Raw genomic sequence first — 23,626 nt, forward strand, 5'->3', positions numbered from 1 at the left:
CAAGTATTAGAACAAGTAGTTCAGAAAATGACATCGGTTTACTGTAATGCAGTCGTTAAAACCAGGAAACACACAATATCATATGTGTTGTTTTCACCTTTTTCTGCTGCCCAAACAAAATCAATGCTGCCTCAAAGGTACTCTGCTCCTCTTGTTAGAGAACCAAGAGCACACCTTAATCATTTCAGAGGAGCACTCTGTGGTTCAGGTGAGGAAATGTTAATGTGAAGAGAATTGGCTTTGTTAAACAAACTAAATACAAACTCTCTTCATGACTGAATAAACAAACGACAACACAGTTTATACCGTTTTACTTTGTTTATATGCGGCGGACCCTGCCACCTTTCTAGCTTCAGACCGTGTTCTGGGGACCTTATTTTCCCCTGAAAACAGCTTGTTAATAAACAGTATGGCACTGTTTCTGAGTTTGTATTATTACCTCATTATTATTGTAAATATTTAAATTCTGAGTTTGATTCTCTTCTCCAAAACTACATAGTGTTCCTTTAAGTTCACTGCTTATGAAGTGATATAACATCTTTCCAAATGACTAGCAGCATAAAAAAGTATTGCACAAAGTGTGGGAGGGACGGGCCCCAAGCACGTCAATGTGGCCCCTATCACCACTCAAAAACATAATTGTTAAAACAAACAAACAAAAAAAAAACAACATGAATTAGTTCATCAGTGGTTGCAGTTAACATTTTGATAATATTTTTGTCAGAATTTCTTTGTTCTATTTTTTATTACTTCTTTATTGTCGTTTTCCTCTTAAGTCAGTTATATGATGTTATGTGTGAAGGCATCACTGACGGAGATGTGTGTTTGTTAATAGAAATCATTTATTGAAAACCGTAGGCCTATTAATAAATGAATGAAAATAACCGTCAGCCTATAGGCCTACACAAAAGCAGAGGAATGGCAGTAACTGTCAGTCCACGCCTGTCTCTGCGCATGTCTCTTTCTCTACACCTTTAAAGGCATCAGGAAGGAAGGAAGAAAAGGAAGAAAGGGAGGTGACCGCACAAATACAATGATCTCGGAAACTGACAACGACAATCCGAAGGCCGAGTACCTCCGATCCGAAGCGAACTATTGCCCAGACTCCCCTGTCTCCTCTTCTCCGGAATCTGGGCAGCTGAGCAGGAGGCGGGACACCCAGACCACCAGCGGCAGCATCATTCCGGAGGAGAGCGGCAGCATCCAGCCCCTGGTCTCCTCAGCCGCGGCCGCCGCCTGCATCATGACATCGGGGGAGTTCATCCAGACCGCTCCCCTGCTGGCGCACAAATCCAAGAGGAGTCTGCTGTACAAGGCGCTCTGCTTCCTCCTGCTTATCTTCCAAGGAGGCATTCTGGACTTCTACCTCATCATCTTCACCGACCTTTACTGGTGCTCATGGATTGCCACGGACCTGGTGGTCATCTCGGGCTGGGGGATTTTCTTTATGAAGAACGCGCGGAGCAAGAGAGAGCGGGCCTGCGGCTTCCACCAGAAGAGCTCCATCTTCGGTTGCAACCTCGGGGAGTTCACCTACGCCTACCTGGCTTGGCTCATCTATGTTATCGCCTGCACCCCGAAGGTGGTGCTCATCCTGGAGACCTCCATCCTGGACCTGATCGCGCTCAAGGTCCCGTGCGGGGTGACCGGCTTCAAGATCATCATGCTGCTGTCAGCGCCGCTGCTCTTCTGTCTCATCAACTCCATCATCGAGGATTTAAACGGCGCGACGCGGCACCGCTCCCAGAGCTGCTTCATGAGCACCTGCCTGGACCTGCTGGACAGCTTCACACTGGTGGAAATGCTGCTTAGGAGCGAGATCCCTATGGTCTACCTGAAATACACCGTCATCTCGGTGTATTTCGTGGCCCTTGCGGTGCCGGTGATCTGGCTCTACGAGCTGACGGCGTCGGAGCTGCGCTGCCGGTGGCTGTGGGCCCGCTTCTCCACGGGCCTGGTGGTCAACGCACCCCTGCTGGTGGTCAGGTGTTTCCAGGTCTACGTCTACAAGATGCCGGTGTCGGTGTTCATGTTCAAAAACATCTTCTTCTTGGTGTGTAAGTTCCTGGAGCTGGTGGAGCAGTGTGTAGCGGTGCAGGGTGTCCGGAGGCTGACCAGCGGCAGCAACCCGGCCCAGTTCTCCCACTGCGTCTCCGAGAACGACATGTGTCCACATGGATACGTCAACACCTTGGCAGTCACCCAGTCATAGAGCCTGGGCCCGGTCCGGTCCGGTCCGGTCCGCCTGTGCTGATGGCAGGAAAGTAGAGAATCTGTGCTGCGTTCCAGACACAGCTGGAAATTGGAAAATCCCAATTAAAACCACAACCTCTGAAAAGCAGGACACACAACAAACCTACGTGTAAGGTACTGAGGCAACAACGCATCAGCTTAGATAGGCTACCTTTCCCACAAAACGGTGCAGGTTAAAGTAATACACTTTGCATAGTTATGTCACCAAGTAAATTTACATTGGAACCAAACACTGAATTGATCCAAGTTGGCTAAACTTAAAGAGTCAAGCCACTCAAATTGCAAAAATAGGCTACATATTTTCTCAGGTACCTCTAAGGTGACTTCAGATGACTTCCTCAGCCTCTGTAGCCTGTAGTGGCAGTGCACCTTGGGTAAAAAGTGAACTGTGGGCCACTGTCTAGGTCCTTTGCACCCCATTTTAGTTTGGTTATAATTGATTAGACACCAATTTAATTAAGGCATGTCAACTCAAATATTACAGTAATAATATAGTATCAACAAGATTGTAAAACTGGACCTGTCTAAGAGAGGGGTCTTGTTGAGAGCCCTGGGCCATTGAAAATTACATTTCGACGACTCTCAGATCACACTGAAGGCAGTTTTAATTGTAACTGCCTTATAACAAACACTGTGGGGAAAAAATGGATTGTCCGTGGCAACAGGGACAGAGATCATTTATGAAAGGAGTTATCCCTGTAGAATTTTTAAAATGTTGTATATGGATTGAATTATATCCATGAAGGCAGAAATATCAAATATATGTATATGTATATAGATAGATAGATAGATTTCAATTGAAAACATCTGCAGGGTTAGATCCATTGGAAGTAAATGATTCCAGTTTCAGTTCTTTTATGTCGAAGGCAAAGACAGAACAGTAAACTCAAACTTCATCATTAAACAGACTACTAACATAATGACCACAATAAACAGAGTTACTAAGAGACTTCACAGTTCTAATTTGCAAATTTGGGACCCCTTGTTGTTTGTGGGCCCCAGGGCAGCTGTGTAGTAGTTTGCTTATATCAAGGGCTGACTGTAATTCATTGTCAGTGCAAACCCCTTAACTGATTATCAACCATTTGTGCAACTGTACCTTTGAATTTTATATTTGTTGTTAAAACTTGCAAAGATGTCTCTTACACAGCTTTAAGTTTACTAACAGGCAAAAAAACAAAAAACATCTACTCTCAAAATAACGCTATGATCTAAACAGCCGGTCAGCTCCATTTTAAATGTTACGTGCAAATTTCAAAATATGTAATATGCACTGTTATCCTACACACAGATAATCAGCAATTTTAAATGCTACCAAATACCATCTACGGAGCCCAATTAACCTGGTCCAGAGCCATGATGTAAAAATTAGCTTTGAACCCCTATTGAGGATGTAGTTGCAGCCCTATTAAATTTTGATTTACGTCACATCTATAAGAAAAGGCGCCCAGACTTGATAAAAATGAAGGTCCCTTGCCATTTAGTGGCACATCATACCAAACATCTTCATGGGGCCCTGAGACAGTTGCAAGCTCTGTAATTTAGTCATCATTAGTTGTGTTAAGCACATAACCACATTGGGGTTATGAAGAATATAAAATATGATGCAAAAAATAATCTAGGGATTCATTATGATAGGCTAAAACGTTTTCAAAGCACTTTGAGTCTGTGTTGAAGTTTACAGTGTATATTTCTATGCAGGCATGATGTCAGATAACTGCATCTCTGAAACCTCGGAGCTGACAAATTGTTTTGAGTTTTCTGTTTGGGGTTCTTGCTTCTGAGGCTGATAACATTTTACATAAAAGGACAATGGATTTTCCAATTTATGTACATGTCTGGAATGCATCATCTGTACCAGCCTTACAATGCTCCCTTTCCAGACCAGTCTACAGGTGCTACAGTCAAACACAACACCTACAATAGCCTACAACAAATGGAGAAGGAACTGTAGTGCAGTGGACCTTGTTGAGTTGTGGGTGTTCAGTCTGTGAGTTTCATCGCTGCAATTGAATAGAAGACAGAGAGACAGCAGCTGGACTGTGTGTAGTGTTGAAACGCAAAGTGCAATTTGAAGAATTCCTCTGATTTGAGTCACCAGGGCTCTGCTTCACCCATGTACATTAGTGTTTTCTATTAATGACAGTGTTGTCTGCTGGTCTGTGCTGGTCGTTAACGCTGTGTCTGGTACTGAGAGTAGAGTAGACGTGTGTGTAAGTTAATGCCTGAATAAAGGTCCAACAGTGCCATGAAAAACAGGTTTTCTACAGCCTTTTCAAATGGACCCCTGGCCAACAAGAACTATGTTGGTATCACTGGCTGTGATACTGTTTTACTACTTTGACTTTTCTGTCATACTGGCTACTGTTCACTCGGACATCTGTCATTTTAAGCGCAGTACTTCTCTGGGTCATCTACGGGCCCAGCTCTCAGTCTATCCACAAAACAATCTTTTATCATTCGTTCATAGGCCTACAGTATTTCTTCTTTGCTAAAAGGTGATGACAAGTATATACAAACTTTGCAGACTCTGATAAAGTTTCTGTCATTTTCAACACTCCTGGGAGTCGAGTCTGGGACTATAGATGTTTACATTCATTTCTTAGTACTTTAGAATGTATGGAATCACATTGCTCTGAAAAAGTCTGTTTAAAGGGATACTAATGATAAAATTATTTCAGTGTATCATTACACTGTAAGTAATCATTAATTACTTAAGCCAATCAATTATGACATAGGAAATCCAAGTCATATTCTTTACCTATTACATCATAACTGTTACATAAAGCTGCTCTAATCAATATTTTTTTGTTAACAGTAGATTGGATGGATTTTTAGCTTCTTTTGGCTCATAACTCCAAATGTCTGTCTGCTGAATGTGTAACAACATTCACAATGACAACTCCATAAAGTATTCAAATGTCAGTGTTGTTTTTCACATGATTTTTGTTACTGGTGACACAGATCATCCATGCTCATTGTCATTGTAGAACAAATGCATCTATCATTTGTAACTGCATCTATCATCTCAAAAGGTCTGTGTTCATGACAGAGCTGCCTGGTTTGAGCTGTGTTGTAACTCTGGATTTGACCAACAATTTCCCTGTGCTTCCAGTGGTTGTGCTAAGTTAGGCTAAACAGAGCTCACCAGTCTCCAGGACAACATTTTGACAGTTGACGTTTCTTCAAACCATTGATTTGTTCATACCTACCATACATTTCTACAAAACGTGTCATATCACGTTCACATTAGGTTTATGACTGGACTGTCATATCAGGAGGTGGAGGGGATGGTGGTGTAGTTACAGGCAAGAAGGCTGTCACCACAGTTCAAGACTGTTTCAATATTTGTAACTGAGAAACCATTGGATATTTTTGAAGGGGCTCGTGTTGTTTTGGAAGTTGGTTGTTAATTTATGTTAGCCATATCTAAACTAACGTTAGCTAATGTTGCTCGATGTTAGCAGAGTGGAGAGTCGGTACTGAGAGGAGGCACTCAAGAAAGTGAATAAAGTCACATCCTTTGGACTGCTGCCAGAAATCATTCACAGTCCAGCAGCATTAAACAACTTCAACAACCCGTCAACAGGCTTGTGAAGGCAACTGAGATGGGGAGGGTCTCATTTTTCATATCAGAAAATGTATTGTTGACAGCAAGTTGGGACATCTCCAGTTGTGTTTGTGGCAATCAAAACTGGTATTTAAAGCCAAGACAAGATATTTCCTTAACCCTAACCAAGTTGTTTTTGGGCCTAACTACAACCAGAACATGAGCACAACACTGTCACAACATAAAATTGAAAACTGAACCTTAAGAAACATAAAGTTGCAACATAAAGAAATGTGAAGTTTCAACATATCCATGGCTTGCAGAAATGTACACCTCCAACATCTATTCTGGCGATTGAGTTGGGCTCAGACCGGTCTGTACTGGATGCACAGAGATTACATCAACATTGTTTGACCTTTTTATCTGACTTTTGGTAAAGACAGTCAACTACAAGGCTGTTCCATTGAAATGAACCATAACATTTAAATTTAAATTGCCAGTTTTGTTTGCTTCTCTGTCGGTGATCAGTGTATGCAGGTCAGAGGTTGTGTCTTGTGAGCAGTGTAGGAAGATTGCTGAGGGATCGAGACTGATGAGGAGGAACCCACCAGAAAGGACCAAATCAGAGTTTTATCAGGATTTAGCCTCTTTACTACAAATCACACAAACGTTTTGTTGCTGATGTTTCCAAGTGTACTGGAGTGTCTTACATTTGTGCTTACCTTCCAGGCGGCCAATTGTTTCTCATCATTTCAATACAGCATTGAAATTGAACTTGCAGACTAAGTCTTATTTTTGTCAAAGTTGAGGTATGCTTGTGTTGTCTCTTTAAAAAACAACTTGGTGAAAGTCCTCCTCTGTCTTCTCATGACATTGGCACCATGCAGCAAGCTCCATAAAAGAATGTTTTTCCCAGTTTGGTGTTGAAGAACTTGACTGGCCTCCACAGAGCCCTGGCCTGACCCCTTCAACACAAGCCACGCCTTATCACCCAACACCAGTGGCCAGTGGACACATGGCTGATATTAATTGGGTATCTACACATAGTTTTGGCCGTGTAGTTGTACTACAGACTGAACTGAAAAATCAGTGAATCTCAAAATAAGAATGAAGTATGTAATTGTGACAATAATATATAACATTCAAGGTGACATGTGTAACAGCTCCAACCTATGTGAGACAAGTTTCAGGTCTCTGCAGGTGACTTCCATGCTGTATTGAAACGGACTGATAGTGGTGACTGACTGGAGGAAGCAGTCTCAAAACGTGCAGTTTGCTTAGAATATGGCCAACTTTGATGCAAAATATATTGATTGGTTGGTAAAACCAGTCACATATGCAAAAACCAAGTGTGACTCGCCTGGTCTCAGGACAATTCTGCTCTAATGGTTCCATGTGTTGGCGAACATAGCCATGTCGAACCAAAAGGATTAAAAGCTCAGTTTAAATCAAATTTAAACTCTCTGTCTAATTTAAAGATACACTGTCAGAATGTTATAGCTCCCTGTGCTTGCTATTCTAAATATTAAAAATACATAGATTTGGAGATTAGGGTCCAGGTAATTGTTAATTTACGTTTACCACACCGAAATGACTGACTCGAAAAATAGTGGCTGTATTGCCTCATTCTGACTTAGCCGTCAGCCGTCAACTGCCATAGATAAGGGCTGGCTACAGTCATACACACAATAGTGGCTGGCCAAATACATACAGGCCCTCCCAGCAGGTGTGTAAATCTAGGTTTAATCAACATTTTGAATTGGATCTAGATAGCTTTTGAACCTAAGATATTTTCTGACTAATGTGGAAGGTTTTGTTAAAAGTCCTTGAAGGAACCTTCAGCTGTAAGGAAGCTTTAAAAGTAATTTTATGCAGGAAAAATAAGAGAATGTTAAAACCACTATAGTCATGAAAAGACAGTGAACTTCTTAGAATGCACACTCTGGTAACCATCAGATTTTCAGCTTTTGGCTGCTTCTGTATGAGGATAAGCAGATAACAGGAAGAGGTCAGTTTGACCAATGCAAACAAACAATCCCAAGTCTTGCAGTCCTGTGCAGATCAATCTATGGGCTCCCCCCTCCGAAGTTAAAGCTGGGGGGGCAACAGGGGCCGAAACTAAACTCAGCTGGAGCATGCAGTCATCTAACAAAACCTAAATTTTTTGCATTTTTGTCTCATATTAAGTCCACCTGACACATCTTTTATCATCAATTATTATCATATCTGCCTGCACCTATGTACTGCAGAAAGCTGTTTGAGGTCATGCAGGCTGCCACCTGTGGGTCAGTTTTAATTGAAGGTGTGGAGAAAGGGATAGGACTCAAGTTCAGTCATTTCCACTGCAGGCAATCAAAGGCTTGTTTATTCTTAATAATAATAAATAATGATGGTAGGGTGGCTGGGCTCAAGCTTAGAGATAGGGTGAGGAGTTCGGTCATCCGCGGGGAGCTCGGAGTAGCTCCTTCACGTCTAAAAGAGCCAGCTGAGGTGGTTCAGGCATCTTGTTAGGATGCTTCCTTGGTGCGTGTACTGGGCATGACCAACTGGGAGGAGACCCTGGGGCAGACCCAGAACTTGCTGGAGGGACTATATATATCCCATCTGGTCTGGGAAGGCCTCAGGATCCCCCAGGAGGAGCCGGTAAGAGTTGCTGGGGAGAAGGAGGTCTGGAATACCCTTCTAAGCCTACTGCCTCCGCGACCCGACCCTGGATAAGGGGAAGATAATGGATAAATGGAATGAGTATTATTATTTAGAACAATAAAACATATAATAATTAGTCTGAAAAAGTAAGAGCTTTCAAATACATCTCATGCAATTATTCAGCAGATAGTTTGCTCAGGTGTCATCATGAGACCTAATTGTGGAACATGGTCATATAAGGGAGAGATGGTAACCACTGTCTTCACTGACGCCTGATCAATGGCCTTTGACCTCTTCCCACTGGATGCTGTGAGTGGTTTTGGTTTGTTGTTCACAGACAGCTGATATTGTCTGTTTCTGGTGTTTCTTCTCCAGGATCCTCACTGTTTCACTGCTCCAGTGTTCCCCACAGTAGTCACATGTGATGCCAGTCTTCCTCAGTTTTCCAGGCTACCTGTTTTTTACTAGAATGAAGTTATATAATGACAACTGAGGTATCTCCATGACAAATACTCTATCTGCTGATGTAGACAATGAGGTGTGGATCTTGACATTACTTTGACAAAATACTTTTCACAGGGTTCACAATGAACTTTCACTCTGAAAAATCAAATAGAATCTTGGATGGAGACATGATTCAGTTACCTTTTGATTTGTTGCAGACATCAGGGTGCTGTTGTGAAGGTGGCTCTCATGTTTTACCTTTCTGGAGGATTACAGATCATAGAGCTGCTGCTATTCACACAATATGACATGTTGACTACTTAAGTGGTTCTCTCAGCTTTGTTTCTTATGTTGCACTGAGAACAGCTTCTGTTGTTTATTGCTGATCATATATTGCCAAAGTATTGAAGATATCATATTTTATACTCTTTTGTATTTCCTTGTGCCAGTAAGTTACTAAACCTCTGTATATGTATCTTGGGCTGCTGGAAAGGCTCGCTATCAATCTTTATTTGGATTTACACATGAAGCTTATCACAGTTGAATCACAAGCAGGACCATTTGTTTGCATTCAACTTTAAACTGCAGTATAGTCGGCCTTTAACCTGCATGAATAAGCACAGCGTTTAGCCACACTGAAACCACCAAAGGCTTTCATGGACATACATATTCAAAATTAGCTTATCATGCTACACAGATTCGAATGTTTTCTTTTTTCAGCCTTCAATTAACATGCAATGCAAAACTCAATGTGTGCAATTTAAATGCTCTTCTGTCTTATATGGGTGTTCCTTTTCTGAAAACTTGTTTACAGAAGAACATTGCTGTTGTTTACAGATAGGATTCTACCTGTACTGTTAAGTTGTGTGGTGAATATCTGTACTGATATAATCCAATGTATCTACTGTAGTTGTAAGACAGAATTTTATGTGGTTGAAACCTAAAATAAAGCTGAAGAACGTACTTATGTGAAGTGATTATTTATTTTGCATTCAGAGGAAAGTGACTGACCCTTAACCAAAGATAAGTGGATTTTTAACAAAGTCCTTCACTTCACAAGAAAAAAATCCTTACAGGAACACAATGATAAAAATGTTATTTTCAACATACCTTCACTCCCAGAATACTTTTATTACATGTTGGAGCTTTAAAGGCCAACTGTAGAAGACAACACATCACCTGAAAATATTTTCTTCAGAGCAGTAGAAAAAAATCAGCACTTCAAAACATCAACAGTAAACTTTCGATTCTGTAATCAGTCCCTCAGAACCAAAAAGTATAAGCTTCTTTTTTAATTCAATCACAAAATTTGGCTGACCAGCTTCTTTTTTATCCACACCAAGCAGCAATTACCCAAAGCCAGCCATGGGTTCCAGACTTTGACCATTTAGTCCAGACTTCTTTTGGAGACAGCGTAACTTAATTTTGTAGCTAGAGTGAGACGGTGCCCATGACTAGATTATCATAGTTAATATAAATTCTGCATGGTGAGGTTTTAGCTTTTTCATACTTGAGATGTAGCCTACAGCAGTGGACAAAAATGTACATACAATCGTAAAGATAATGTACAGTATATGGTAGTCCTCAATTCCAGTGATTTCTCAAGCTCTCATTTTTCTGTGATGGCTTCTTTGTTACAAAAAACATTCATGAAGTTTGCTTTAAATCGGATTTTATTATAGGTCTTCTGAAAATGTAACCAAATCAACTGGCTCAAAAAAAAAAAAAAATATATATATATATATATATATATATATACATATACATACAGTAACTTGAACGATTAATTTTGGTGATTAGAGAAAGTTCTTCATAACATAGCCTCTTAGTTTCTTCTGAGTGATTATAATTGATTACAGCTGGTGACTTTTCTGGGCCCATTTTAATAGGACTTGTTTGATACAACCTGTCTGCAACCCTCTTGGATCCCTGGGCAGTTGCTGCTTTGCCTGGTTGGTAATCCAGCCTTGTAACTTCATGTCTGAGTGATGAACTGAAAGAGCAAGTTCATTCAGCTGCAGTTCCTATTAATGGACACTGTCTCTTAGAAAATTGAGTGCAAATGAATCAATTATTTCTTCTTTCATCCAAGAAGTCCAATTTGCCCCAATCTTGGCAAATCCAGGTGCAACATCCATTCAACAATCATTCCATTCATCCATCCAACAGTTTGTTTTTACAATATACATATATACAACACATTTGCAACCCATTCAAAAATTGAATTTTGATCAAACGACATATTGATAATATGTAGGTTTTTATATTCAACAAACATCAGATAGGTAACATATAAGCCCCACACTGCACTGTGAGTCAGAAAGTCTTGCTTGGTTGATGACTCTTCTGAGACAGATAGGCTGATGAAACTATGAAGATGGTGAATCCGCAAAGACTGGGCGGTGATGGGGAGGTGGAAGGCACACGCAAAACTGCAGCATGAATCAACAAAAAGGCAGGAGACAATCATATTTTAAAAAGACAGCAGCAAGATGACAGGATGAGGAGGAGGTGAATGATGGGATGGTGTGAGAAATAATGCTGCATTCCAGTTACATGGGAGACAACTCACCCAAGTTGCTCTTACGCGAGAACGTGACGTCATTTCCTGGCTTGTAGCACTTTTAGCGTTCACGTTTATCATCGCTACACGACAAGTCGGAAGAACATGGATGCCATCAGGGCAGTAGCAAGCTAGTCATTGCTTTGTTATTGTTTGCTACATTAGCCTATTTAGCAAACCAGCTCGAAAACAAAACTTTACATTGTAATGCAGGCACAGCAAGACCGTGCAATGCATAAATTGGTGACCGGATTAAAGCAGTAATGTAATCAAGTGTGTAAGAGCATTTAAAATTGACATTAAAACGACCAACGTGGTACAAATACAAAGAAAATACATCAGTTATGGGCGCAGCCATCTTTGTTTGTCATGTCGTTTGTCTATCCTCGCTCAACTCGGTGTACACTCATGAGGACCGAGTCCGACAGTGGATATTCTGACCAAAAGGGGGTGTGCCTCGGTGAAATGTCGTGAGACAGCTGCGAGATTTCCCACTTTCCAATTCAGGCGAGCGGTCTCCCATGTAACTGGTATGCAGCATAAACTAAGGACTGAGTATGTGAAAGAGTAGTCTTCCTGTCTGAACTTTTGCCAGAGCTTCATTTGTTGAAGTCAGTGAAGGTTTAGTACTTATTGCTGGGACTTTGGTACATGAACATCAGTTTCCTTCAGTGCCTATGTCATAATAACAGAGATTTCTCTGAAGCAGCTGCTCCTGCAGCCTTCTCAGTGCCTTAAGTGGATCTTCTTTCAAAGGCGGTTCGTGCTGCGAGGACATTTTGGAGATGTAGCCTTGATCAGATCCACTGCTCTGACCCTTTTCGCTGGGCTCCAGAACCTCATACTCCTCCATCTCCACGGGCTGAGATTGGCTGACTTCGGATGGAGCGAAATATTCACTCTGCCTGCTGGCACTTGAGGAATTTGGAGGGTTTGAGTCCAGGGAGTTCTGGGGGGCTGAGCTTCTCTGGTCAAAATGAGTGGAGAGTTGGATCATAGCTTGTAGGGAATCCTCCTCATTGTCCTCACAGGGAATTTGACCCAAGGGTTCTTCCTTGAGGGAGAGCCAGTTCTGTCTTGTTGGTGGCAGCCTGTTCAAAACAGGCTCAACTATATGGACAGATTCTGGACTGGGGCTGTGAAGATACATCTGATCTGTCAACACTTCATCTAGGTTGGAACAGTACTGATGTTTGCACACAGGGTTCACCCCTGGTGAAACTTCTGCCACTGACGACAGCTCACACTCTGTATTCAGTTCAGGTGTAAGGAGGTGAATACTGTTGCTGTTTTTATTGATTTCTACCTCATGGATGTAGACAGGAAGCCCATCTTGGATTAGAGGTACACACTCCATGACTGGAGGGATCTGCAGCTGGTCAATGAGCACGTTGGCCTCCATTGTGACATCCTCCTCACTGTCCACACACTCCTTCTCAAACCAATCAGGATTTTCCAACTGGTAGGCCTGGAAGGTTTCGATGGCATTCTTCAGGGCTCTGCCTGAGGGACAACTGAAATATTCATCCTTACCGATACCCTCAATGTGGTTGACCTGACCTGGCTGATACTTCTCAATGTCTAGGATGCGGAAGTATAGCTCTTCAAAATGCTTCATCAACTTGTATTTGACTCCAATGTCAAAAACTGATGGCACGTCTTGATCACTGCTGATGTCATCAAAGTAAGCCACCATGTACCTGCCCAGCATGCCTGCCTGGTGCATATCTGGTAGGAAGAGGTTGAGAAAGGGAGTGAGCATGTCGTCAGTAGGGGAAAAAACGTCTTCCCTCAATGTCACCCGACCTTGACCACACATGGCCCTCCATTTTGCCTGGACGCCTTGTGAGCACAGCACCAGGATTTTGTCCAACGGGTTTTTTAACTGCTGCCGTTGCCACTCAAGCCACCGAAGGCGACCCACCATCCCAACCGAGGTTGTGTCCAGCAAGTCCACCAGCACCTTAGTGCCACACTTGGTCTGGAGGAAGGCGCAAAGTTTTAGCACTATGTCCCTGTAGAGGTGGTGGTCCTGGGAGTAGATGATCAGAACTTTGGGAGCTTGTTTAAGCTGCTGCTGCTGCCATGGTTCATCACCTCCCACAGGTGCTGCAGTAACAGGTTGTCCTAAGCACATAGAATATGCCATTAGCACAGTACAAGTAATTTCAAACCAATTGAACTCATTATGGATAGAACTGAAAATGTACATGTGACTGACCTGGCTTTCTGCAGATGACACACATAATAAGTGCCATCACTACACACAAAAACACCACTCCCGGGACGACAAATGTGTACAGAGGGACAATGGGCGCATGTGTTGGACTTGCTGTGGAAATCAGATCACAGTTTATTGAGAAGCAGTGCAGGTGTTTTTACAGAATCACATGGTTCCCGTGGCTGAAACCGAATGACTTTGTTGATTCAACGTCCATGTTGCTTTTGTTTTTTATACAATATGGCTACATTTAGTGTGATTTGGTCTATGTTTAGCCCACTATGGATGTCAGTTTCAGTCCAAATGTGGCTTACTCTATGTTACATGGCAACATAAAATTACTATTAATAACTTGATTAAAACTGTTAACTGTTTTGTTTACACAAATACCTGAAGTTAATATTGTACATACGTAAATTATGTAAAAACAATTCAAACTTTGATAATTACTGTAAAAACCACATCTTGATACATGCTTTGGGCTCATGTTTGTTCAACAATCTACTTATTTGAGATTATTTCCACCTTGGACATCAGATTGTCTTATCTTTCTTAACGTTTTCATGAACTTAGCAGTCAGTGAAGTTTAGATAAGCAGTTCTTGAGAAAGCTGAGAGCAGCAATACCAGAGGCCAAGCAATCGACCTGTTCTGAAGAGGCACATTTTGAATGGGCCATGATCTAGTACTTTCAAAAGCCCTGCGTTTGTGCAGCAGAATAAGTATTTTAGGGAAACCTTTAAATGCAATTAAAGGGAAAAAATGCCAATGTTAGTGAACCTTATATTAAAGGGGACATATTACGCAAAACTGACTTTTTCCTTGCTTTAGTATGTATCTTTGCGTATCCGGAGTGCCCGTAAGCATGAGTTTTGACAACTGAGTCAATATTTTGTACCTGGCAGAGTCAGGAATTGAGTCTCTAAATGAGCCGTTTGGATTTCACCCGGATTGTTACGTAACAGTCCGGGTGATTTGCATACTCCCAGCCCCTGCGCTGGGTATCTCCTCCCACATTACGCCAGCTACCTGAACGAGGATCCGCCATTTTCTCGTCCTCGCTAACTTGTACGCGACAGCCTGACCGCTACCATGTACAACCCGAAAGCCAAGCACTGCTGCTCTGTCGTCGGATGCACGGATCCTCCTGTTTCGCTACATCGCCTCCCTACCAAAGAGGATATCAGAGCGAAGTGGCTACTTTTTATTTATCAGGGTCCCAGCTTCAGTGAGCAGAAGCGTTATGGTCTGTGCCAGTCACTTCACGCTGGACTGTTTCAGCAACCAGGGTCAGTATAACGCTGGACTGGCAACGAGATTGTCCCTTAAAAGATGGATTCATACCCACTGTCAATGATGGAACTGTAAGTATTTAAAAAACAGTATAGTTTGTGTTACTTTGGCCGTTTAGCACATGAGCTAACGCTAACCGTGGATGTGAATATGAGGCTGAACTAACATTACATGTGAAGTTATCAACGTTGGGCTTACTGGCCGTAGGAGTCGTTAATTTGTCATATCAGCACTCTTTTAAAACATGACGGTGAATTGAGAAAATGAATTAGGATATTGAGATTTTATCGCTTCTAACCGGCCGGTGAACCACTGCTCAGCCGTGAACATGGGGAGGAGACGGGGTGAAATGTCTCAGTTGTTCGCGGACAGTGAGCTGCTGCTCCGCGGTGAACAGAGGAGACGGTGTGAAATCGTCTCAGTTGTGTGTGTCAGTTGTTCGCGGACGTTTAGCTGCTGTTCCGCGGTGAACACGCAGAGGAAACGGTATGAACTGGTCTCTGTTATTCACGGCCAGTGAGCTACGTTCAGTCATTAGCATGTTGTGCTAAAGGACAGTGTGTAAGCAAACTTCTAGAAGTGTCTTGTCTGAATGCACTGCTGACTGTGTGACAGCCCGAGGAGCTGCTGTAGTTGGGCAGATGTCATGGCTCTGGGAGACTGTCCTCTGACCGTTTTCCTGTGTGTTGGTATACATGTAATACGTGTGTAGCGTTAGCTGTAGGCTACAGCTAACGGTATAGCTAATGCTACAGCCTGTAGCGTTAGCTGCTGGCATGAGAGACCAGACCTCAGGGTACCAAAACGTTATCTGCAGTAAAGCAGTCACTACTTTGTTTTGGAGCCGGAGACAGGGGCTACCTGCTACATGTCTGCTGTGCTACTATCAGTTATATGCAGGCATGGACACAGAAAAGCTGCGTCGCGCTGTGTATCGCTCGTTGTTTTTGTTTTTTTTGTTTTTTTTCTCAACTTTATTGAAAGTTGCTGTGTATCACTCGTTGCCATGGTCACGCGATGACGTCCTCACGTCTTCTGGCCGGCAGGAAGAAGTGGGCGGCGCACGCAGTAGCTCATTAGCATAAAAGGGAAAGTCACTGAAACCGGCTGCTTAGAGCAGGGCTGTGAAACTGGTGTGTAAACAACCCTGCTGTGCTCAATCCTTCGGTTTTTTCGACCAAAGCATGTTACTATCATTTCATTTAGACATCAAGGACCCATGTCAACAAGCAGAAATGAGCATAATATGTCACCTTTAAAGGTCTCTGGCTGTCTGTATTTAGTTCTGTCTTCCATAATTGATTGTGTTTTCTGTATTTGGTTGTGTTGTCTCATTATGCAGCATTTTTTACATTGGCCCTCAGGGTCAAACACAACATTTCAGAAAACGCAACATTTGAGATAACACAAATACAATGACAATGCCATTGTGTTTGTGAAATGTTATTGTATTTTGACCATGAGGCCCACCATGGTTTTTTTTTCGAAAATGTTTTTTGGAATTGGTGAAGATTTGTTTTGTCTATTTGCACGTAGCAAAAAAATTGTGACTTCAATTCACCATCTACATAAACATTTCCTTAACTCTAACGTTGCACTGTAATCACTAGATACATCAACAAGTTATTCTCCTCCTTAGCCATAATATTGATGCTTCGTATCTACCAACATACCATCACAAACATTAAGAGTTCTCCTTTGACGAGCACAATCCTGACCACATTGTGGGAAAAGAGGTTTGATCTGCAGTGAAGAATGAAGGCATGTTAACTTTAAGGGCAGATATGATCGTAGATAATAGAAAAACTAGCTTAGTGATGAACTAACATCACTCAACAGAATAGAGTTGAGTAGCTTTACCTCGGCATCAAACTGGCAGCAGGATTTCGGCCATTTATCAAAGCTGAAAGTTACATTCAGGGTCGTCTGATTAGCCTGGAGAAGAGAGTTTATTTTGCGTGCATATTTTTAGATGAGGCCCTTACCGAGACATCTATCAATTCACATGACATTTTCTGACAGTTTTTGTACATTTGAGAAGAACGGCTGTCTGTTTAAAAAACAAATCTCAAAAAAGTAATTGGGATTAATGTCAATTTTTAAGGAGGAAATCACATAGAGAGATGTTGCTAAGAAAAAAATGCCTACAACATAAGGGTTGTCCTGTTACAGAAATGCACCTTGTGTGTGTGCCTCTGTTGGACCTTGCTTTGCATTATCCCTTTACTTTGACACTTGGTTAGGTATACCAAGGGAAGAATAATACAATGGGTAAGGGTGCCATGTGTTTCATTAAGGGTGTGATAATAGACTGGTGAGCTACCACATTATAACCGCTGACAGGTGAAGTGAATTACATCGATCATCCCCTTATATAAGTATAATAGTATAATATGAAGCCTTTTTTTTTCTACAATCGGCAGAAGAACCACTGCACAGAGAAACAGGGCACAGAGTTTCCTGCACTGAAGTCAAGAGAGAAACTGGGGTAAAAACTAGGTTTTCAGTACAAAACAGAGGATGTTGTGATGAGCACATACAGTCATGTTTAGGACCAAATTGCTGAAATTTGCTGACATCTTCTATGTAAGTAAGCACAAATATTCTTCAAATAACCAAGCATTTGGAATCTCCAGTATGTTGTAACCTTACCTTATATGTATGGTTCACATGTTGGTTATTGGAGCAGCTTACAATAACTATATACTTCTCACAGAGTCTGTCAGGACTGAAGCTTACAACCAGGGTAGATCTGCCACTGACAGCAGTGATGATGATGTTAGACTGCCACAGACTTCCTACAGCACAGCAACAAGACAACATGTTATAAATGGTGTATATGATTCACTTACTTTTATTGGACTAAGAAAAACAAGGACACACCTCGATCTATGCAGAACTGGGTCTTCTGCATTGTGTGATCTCGACAATCTGGGAAACAGAATTTCATCAACGTCACAAAGACTCAAAGATCTACAAATGAGCAAAGTAAAGATGACACAAATTCTCCCTAGTTTTGTTTAGTTCACCTAAAAAAGCATTGTTCTGAGTGAAGATAAATGCCTAATAGTTGCGTGAATCATCTCATTAAATGGGCATATAAGACGGTTAAGCTGTAATGAGAAAGAATTCACTAACCACAAATAGAGAAATATATTCAATAAAATAGAACTAAACTCAAACAGTGACAGGAGCATAAAGAGGCACTTTCTGGAACAGTTTCATTTGCTCAATCAAAAACAACTCTTCAACTTACCTGGAACGGTGACGTTAGTGCTGACATCATACCAGCTGTGGCCTAACTCTGGTTTGGGAATGTTAAAAACAGAGACCAGGTATGTCTGACCGGGGTCCACCACTACCATGTTAGCTGAGAATGACCACTGCAAACACAAAATAATGTTGTCAGGGAATCAAACTTGACTTGACTGTTTTGACTGATTAGAAACTGTTGCAACAAACAGTGTTGCTCGGTTTCACGTAGAGCTATACAACCGTTGTCCAAATCAGGTTTTTATCTCTGATACAGATCTACGGCATTTAATATTGAGCATCGGCTTCAGAGTCTAATCTAATATTTATACTTTCTGTTATAATACGGCGGCACATTTCATGTGCATTCCAGTAAACAACATTAATCCAGTTTGGGGGAAGTGTGCTTAAGAACTGAACAGGGGTCCGTTTCACAAAGCAGGTTCAACAAACTCTGAGTCTAACCTTGAACTCTGAGTTGATCTACTCTGAGATAGGAAACTCTGAGTTTTCGGTTCCAGAACAGCTGATTTGAGTTAGTTTGATCAACTCGGAGTAGTTTCACCTGGAGTTAAGCGCGTGCGCCACAAGTATAAAAAGACAGCATCAATGGAGCCTCGATTCGACGAGTCACCATGGCAACGGGGAAGAGGAGGGCTACGTTTTTCACCCCACTGGGCGTTTCAGGGCGAGGCACACTTTTCTGACCGCTCTGCATACAGTTGCCTTGCTCAAGTGCTCTGCATCTCCGACGTTGTATAAAAAAAACTCCCTATTCAAAAGAAAAAAAAAAAAAACGCAGCGCAACACACAATATCTGCTGGGATGTGAGAGCATGACTTCGGTTGGTAATGTTGGAAATGTAAGGACGGATTAGGTTGTGTATGTAAATGATGGACTGTGACGTGAAACGGTACCGCTCAAAAAGATAATTGTCTGGAAATGCAAGAACATCTATGCGCGGTCTGATAATCATCTCCCAACGAATATTTAATTCTCTGCGCAGGAATGCTGCACCTTCATCCACGGGATCATTATCAAAAGGACATGCCATGGTAGTGAAAATAGTCGCCACCTAATGTAACTTCACATGTAGGCCTACTGACTGACTTTTGCAATGATTTTCTCAAAAAACAGACGGCAGAACTATATTACTCCAAAACTCGCCTGCTGACTGAATGAATGAGGAAATCAAATACCGTGTGTGGCTGAAAGAGGGCGGAGACAGAGAGAAACTCGAGGTTTGTTGAGAAAAACCTGGTCCCGACCAGGTTAGGTTCATAGAGTATGTTACCATGGTAACTGACCGAGAGCTTAAGTAACCTCTCTCTGTGAAACAGGCTAGAGTTAGCCCTCTTTCTCTGGTTTGAGTTACCTCCCTTTGTGAAACAGAAAACTCAGAGTTTCCCTCATTTCAGGGTTAACAGACTCAGAGTTTTCACTAAACCTGCTTTGTGAAACGGACCCCAGGTCTGTATTAAGAAGCAGCAGCCTGCATCTCAGCTTTTCTTCACTGGTTTCTTACAGTGTATCGTAAACTGTTTCATTCAGGAATTAAGTTCCATCTGTTATCAACATCCTGTTTGTAGCTGTTGCCACAGAGAGGGCATATGCTGGCCAATACTGATGTATGTGGTTGTTTAGTAGTGTTGTTGATTGATTCAGGTCCATATCTTGACATTTAGGAGTATCTGAATTCTACATATTGTGTTATAAATATGCATAGCGACTGCCCTCTACAAGTTGAAACCTGGCTATTGCAGTTGAGTCTTGCTATTAGAGGATCCTTGAAGCAGGGACAGCTTTTGTCACCAACAACCCCCCCCCCTATAAAAGTAACGTCCCAATTCGGCAGCCTGTGAGAGGGGAGTATCAACAAACAAGTGACTGAGCAACGTTAGTTTGATAAAAATGTTGATAGTAACTGCCTATTAGCCAGGATAAAATGTTGCCAGTTAATGTTTCTGCTCTGCAAACCAGTGATCCATTCACACCATATTGGCATTCCCATTAAACGTGTATAAAAACATCACGTTCACTGTGCATGTTTATGAACTGATTTTCACTTAACTACGCGGAGGTGATGGCAGTGGAGTTATAGGAGAGAAAGCTGCCAAGTCAATAGCACCATTCACACTGCCCTTTCAGTGCTGGAATAATGCGCTGTTTCTCCGCATCGCCGTCTGTGTGAAAGTTACAGATACGGGGAGGGGGGACAGTTTCCATCTGGCCCTGAGCCACAGCAGAGGCGAGATGTCATCTGTGTGAATGGATAAGCTGGAGGCTGACAGCTAAACAGATCCTTCACTCATCAAATAAAAGAGAAATGTCCCACACGTCAAGCCACAAAGCAACGTTACAGGACCAAACAACAGTATTGTGGTAACTGGTCGTGTCTTTTGCAACTTATATGAGGAAAAAAATACTGCAGTTATATGTGGAAAAGCCTCTGTAATCCTGTCTGTCATCCTGTCTGTCCCCCCGACTGTTCATCACATTTCTGCCTGAAAAACAGGGTCTGTCCCCGGCAGCAGAGCCAGACGGCTCTCGCAGTTGAATGGTGGTGATTATGTGACGTGATTCCGAGCAAAAAACTTTAACTCACCATGACTCCAATAGTGGACCTATTGTGTTGTTGTAGTTACTGTCTCTGGAAACTTGTATTGGAAAAAATCACCGCGACGGTCAGCCCTCCCGACCGACACTTCAGTGAACTTTCCCCCAGAAAACAGCATGTCTCACTGTCTGAGTCAGACAGTGAGACATACTGTTTACTGATGGTGATTATTAGAGCTCAAATGATTACTCGAGTAACTTGAATAATTCGATTACAAAAAATGGTTGAAGAAAAATCTCTGCCTAGAGGCTTTGTTTAATTCCTATCACCCGCGTTATGAGGCCTGCTTAGCTCAGGGATCATTTTTTCACACGGACTGTTATTGCGGACACACACCACTACGTTCAGAATTGAGTTGGCGCGATGGCGGAGAGCCAAGAAACCGTCCGAGAATGTCCAAAGTTTGGGATCATTCCACACTTAAAAAAGAAGGTAACAAAGTGCAATGTGTCTACTGCACAGCAGAACTGGTGTACCACAACAGCATGTCATCAATGATTCAACATCCCAGGTGAAAAAGTATTATACTTAAATATATTAAAAATATATTTGTAGCATACAAAGGTTATTAAAAATATACTTTTACTTTTTGTGCTTAATTTGTAGTATATTTAATATATACTTTTAGAAAGTGTACTTTTAAATATATGCGATTAAGTTAATCTTTAATATACTAAAATTAAACATACTAATTATGCAATAATTAAAGTTGTACTTTATTGAACTTATTAGAAGTGTACTTTATTGTAAGTCTAATGTAAATTGTTCTAAAGTATACTTTTAAAAAGTATACTTTATTTCAATGCACTTATAGTAGTAGATTAGTATTCTTATTAAAAGTGTACTTATTTTTGAGTCACTTGTAATATACGGTTAATATACTTTATTAAAGTACACTTAATTTGCACTTCTTTGGAAGTGAACTTAAGTACACTTATTAAAAGTGTACTTCACTGTAAGTCTATTGTAAATTGTTCTAAAGTATACTTTTACAAAGTATACTTTATTTCAAAGCACTTATAGTAGTAGATTAGTATTCTTATTAAAAGTGTACTTATTTTTGAGTCATTTGTAATATACAGTTAATATACTTTATTAAAGTGCACTTAATTTGCACTTCTTTGGAAGTGAACTTAAGTACACTTATTAAAAGTGTACTTCACTGTAAGTCTATTTTAAATTGTTCTAAAGTATACTTTTACAAAGTATTCTTTATTTCAAAGCGCGTATAGTAGTAGATTAGTATTCTTATTAAAAGTGTCCTTATTTTTGAGTCATTTGTAATGTACGGTTAATATACTTTATTAAAGTGCACTTAATTTGCACTTCTTTGAAAGTGAACTTAGGTATACTTATTAAAAGTGTACTTTATTGTAAGTCTATTTTAAATTGTTCTAAAATATACTTTACTTTACTAAAATATACTTTTACAAAGTATATTTTATTTCAAAGCACTTTTAGTAGTAGATTAGTATTTTTATTAAAAGCTTACTTGTTTGTAATATATAGTTAGTATACTTTATTAAAGTGCCCTTAAATTTAACATCATTGGAAGTGAACTTAGGCACACTTATTAAAAATGTACTTTAATAGATAACTGGGAATGAAATGAAAACAAACAAACTAGCACATACATGCAATATGTAGAAAGTGTATTGCTAAGTAATTACTCCTTTTATAAGTACTACACTAAATTACCACTGTTAGAACTATTTAATATACATTTTATGAAGAAGTACGGCTTAAAACAAACTCAACTTCATTTGCACTTTTTTAAGTGTACCTAAATTCATTTCCAATTAAGTGAAACTAAAGTGCACTTTAATAAAGCATACTAACTGTGTATTACAAAAGACTTGAAATCAGTATGCTTTTATTATGAATACTAATATACTACTATAAGTACTTTGAAATAAAATATGCTTAGTAAAACCATATTTTAAAACAGACTTACATTAATGCACAAATACTTGATTGTCAGAAAGATATAAGTTTATTTAGCCTATGGAAAAAACACATTGTTACAGTACATTATAGTCAATCTGAGCAGGGATTTTTTTCAAATATTGTTTGGAAAGCAAGGCGCCTAATTCAAATAGCAACGTTTGCATCTTTGCCGTCCAATCAGCGCATTGCGCTCAGCTCCGCCTCCTTGAGCTCCACCATTCACGGCGCTTCATTCTGGTCACGTTGCTGTTGAATGACATTGACCCGCTAAAGTCTCCGTCGCGAAGCGAAGCAAGCACAAACCTACTTCTGATTCACAGTAAGTACATTCAGTGTTTTTATTTTCTGATCGAATGGTCATACATTTTATACTTCCATTCGTCACACCGGCTAATTCTATGATTTCGTTGGCGAGTCATGACGTGATTCAGCAACTTCAGTCATCATAGCTAGCCAGATAACCAACGTTAACGTTAGCTAACGTCAGTCTTACAGCTACTGTAAGTTAACCTATTATTACTGCTCTTGGTAGCGGCAGCGTTACGCCTGTGTGTATGTGCTTCAGTAGCACAGTGTAATATTACATGATGAAGAGGAGCATTGCGTGTGTGTGTGTGTGTGTGTGTGTGTGTAGTGGAGGGAGCAGCAGGTGAGGTTGGAGCAGACATTAGCAGAGCAGAGGAAGAGGTTAGCCGTGCATGTGCAGTTCAGTATGTGGCCAAATAAACGCACAAGCTTCTCCAGACCACGTAACGTCTCTCCTATTGTTTTACCAACTGCTGTCTGGCAGCAAAGTGAAGTGAAGGGTGTTAGCCCTGAAGCTAACCAGCTTCAGCGCAGG

At 41.1% G+C, this 23,626-nt stretch overlaps 2 protein-coding genes across 5 annotated transcripts in view; one reads left to right on the forward strand and one right to left on the reverse strand.

Annotated features, from left to right (window-relative positions):
* Nucleotides 1-558: 558 nt before the first annotated feature.
* Nucleotides 559-23,626, forward strand: part of tmem121b (transmembrane protein 121B) — a 29,596-nt gene continuing 6,528 nt past the window's right edge. The window contains exon 1 of one of the 2 annotated variants that reach the window (XR_014621499.1): nucleotides 559-2,367. Coding sequence is in view for 1 of the 2 variants with exons in the window: in XM_084345154.1 (XP_084201280.1) it covers nucleotides 1,034-2,212 (1,179 nt within the window). In the remaining variant the exon portion in view is untranslated. Of the gene's footprint in view, nucleotides 9,857-23,626 lie in introns of those variants that run through there. The other variant, XM_084345154.1, reaches the window with a different exon arrangement.
* il17ra1a (interleukin 17 receptor A1a) overlaps nucleotides 10,001-23,626 on the reverse strand; it is a 30,049-nt gene continuing 16,423 nt past the window's right edge. For all 3 annotated transcript variants that reach the window (XM_084345152.1, XM_084345151.1, XM_084345153.1), the window contains 7 exons: nucleotides 18,226-18,352; nucleotides 17,853-17,900; nucleotides 17,622-17,767; nucleotides 16,830-16,904; nucleotides 16,643-16,712; nucleotides 13,678-13,788; nucleotides 10,001-13,583 (listed from right to left, as the gene is read on the reverse strand). In XM_084345152.1, coding sequence (XP_084201278.1) covers nucleotides 12,115-13,583; nucleotides 13,678-13,788; nucleotides 16,643-16,712; nucleotides 16,830-16,904; nucleotides 17,622-17,767; nucleotides 17,853-17,900; nucleotides 18,226-18,352 — 2,046 coding nt within the window. In that variant the 3' untranslated portion in view covers nucleotides 10,001-12,114. The remainder of the gene's footprint in view (nucleotides 13,584-13,677; nucleotides 13,789-16,642; nucleotides 16,713-16,829; nucleotides 16,905-17,621; nucleotides 17,768-17,852; nucleotides 17,901-18,225; nucleotides 18,353-23,626) is intronic.

This window comes from Pagrus pagrus, assembly GCF_965226575.1.
Source record: "Pagrus pagrus genome assembly, chromosome: 23".
Taxonomy (NCBI): domain Eukaryota; kingdom Metazoa; phylum Chordata; class Actinopteri; order Spariformes; family Sparidae; genus Pagrus; species Pagrus pagrus.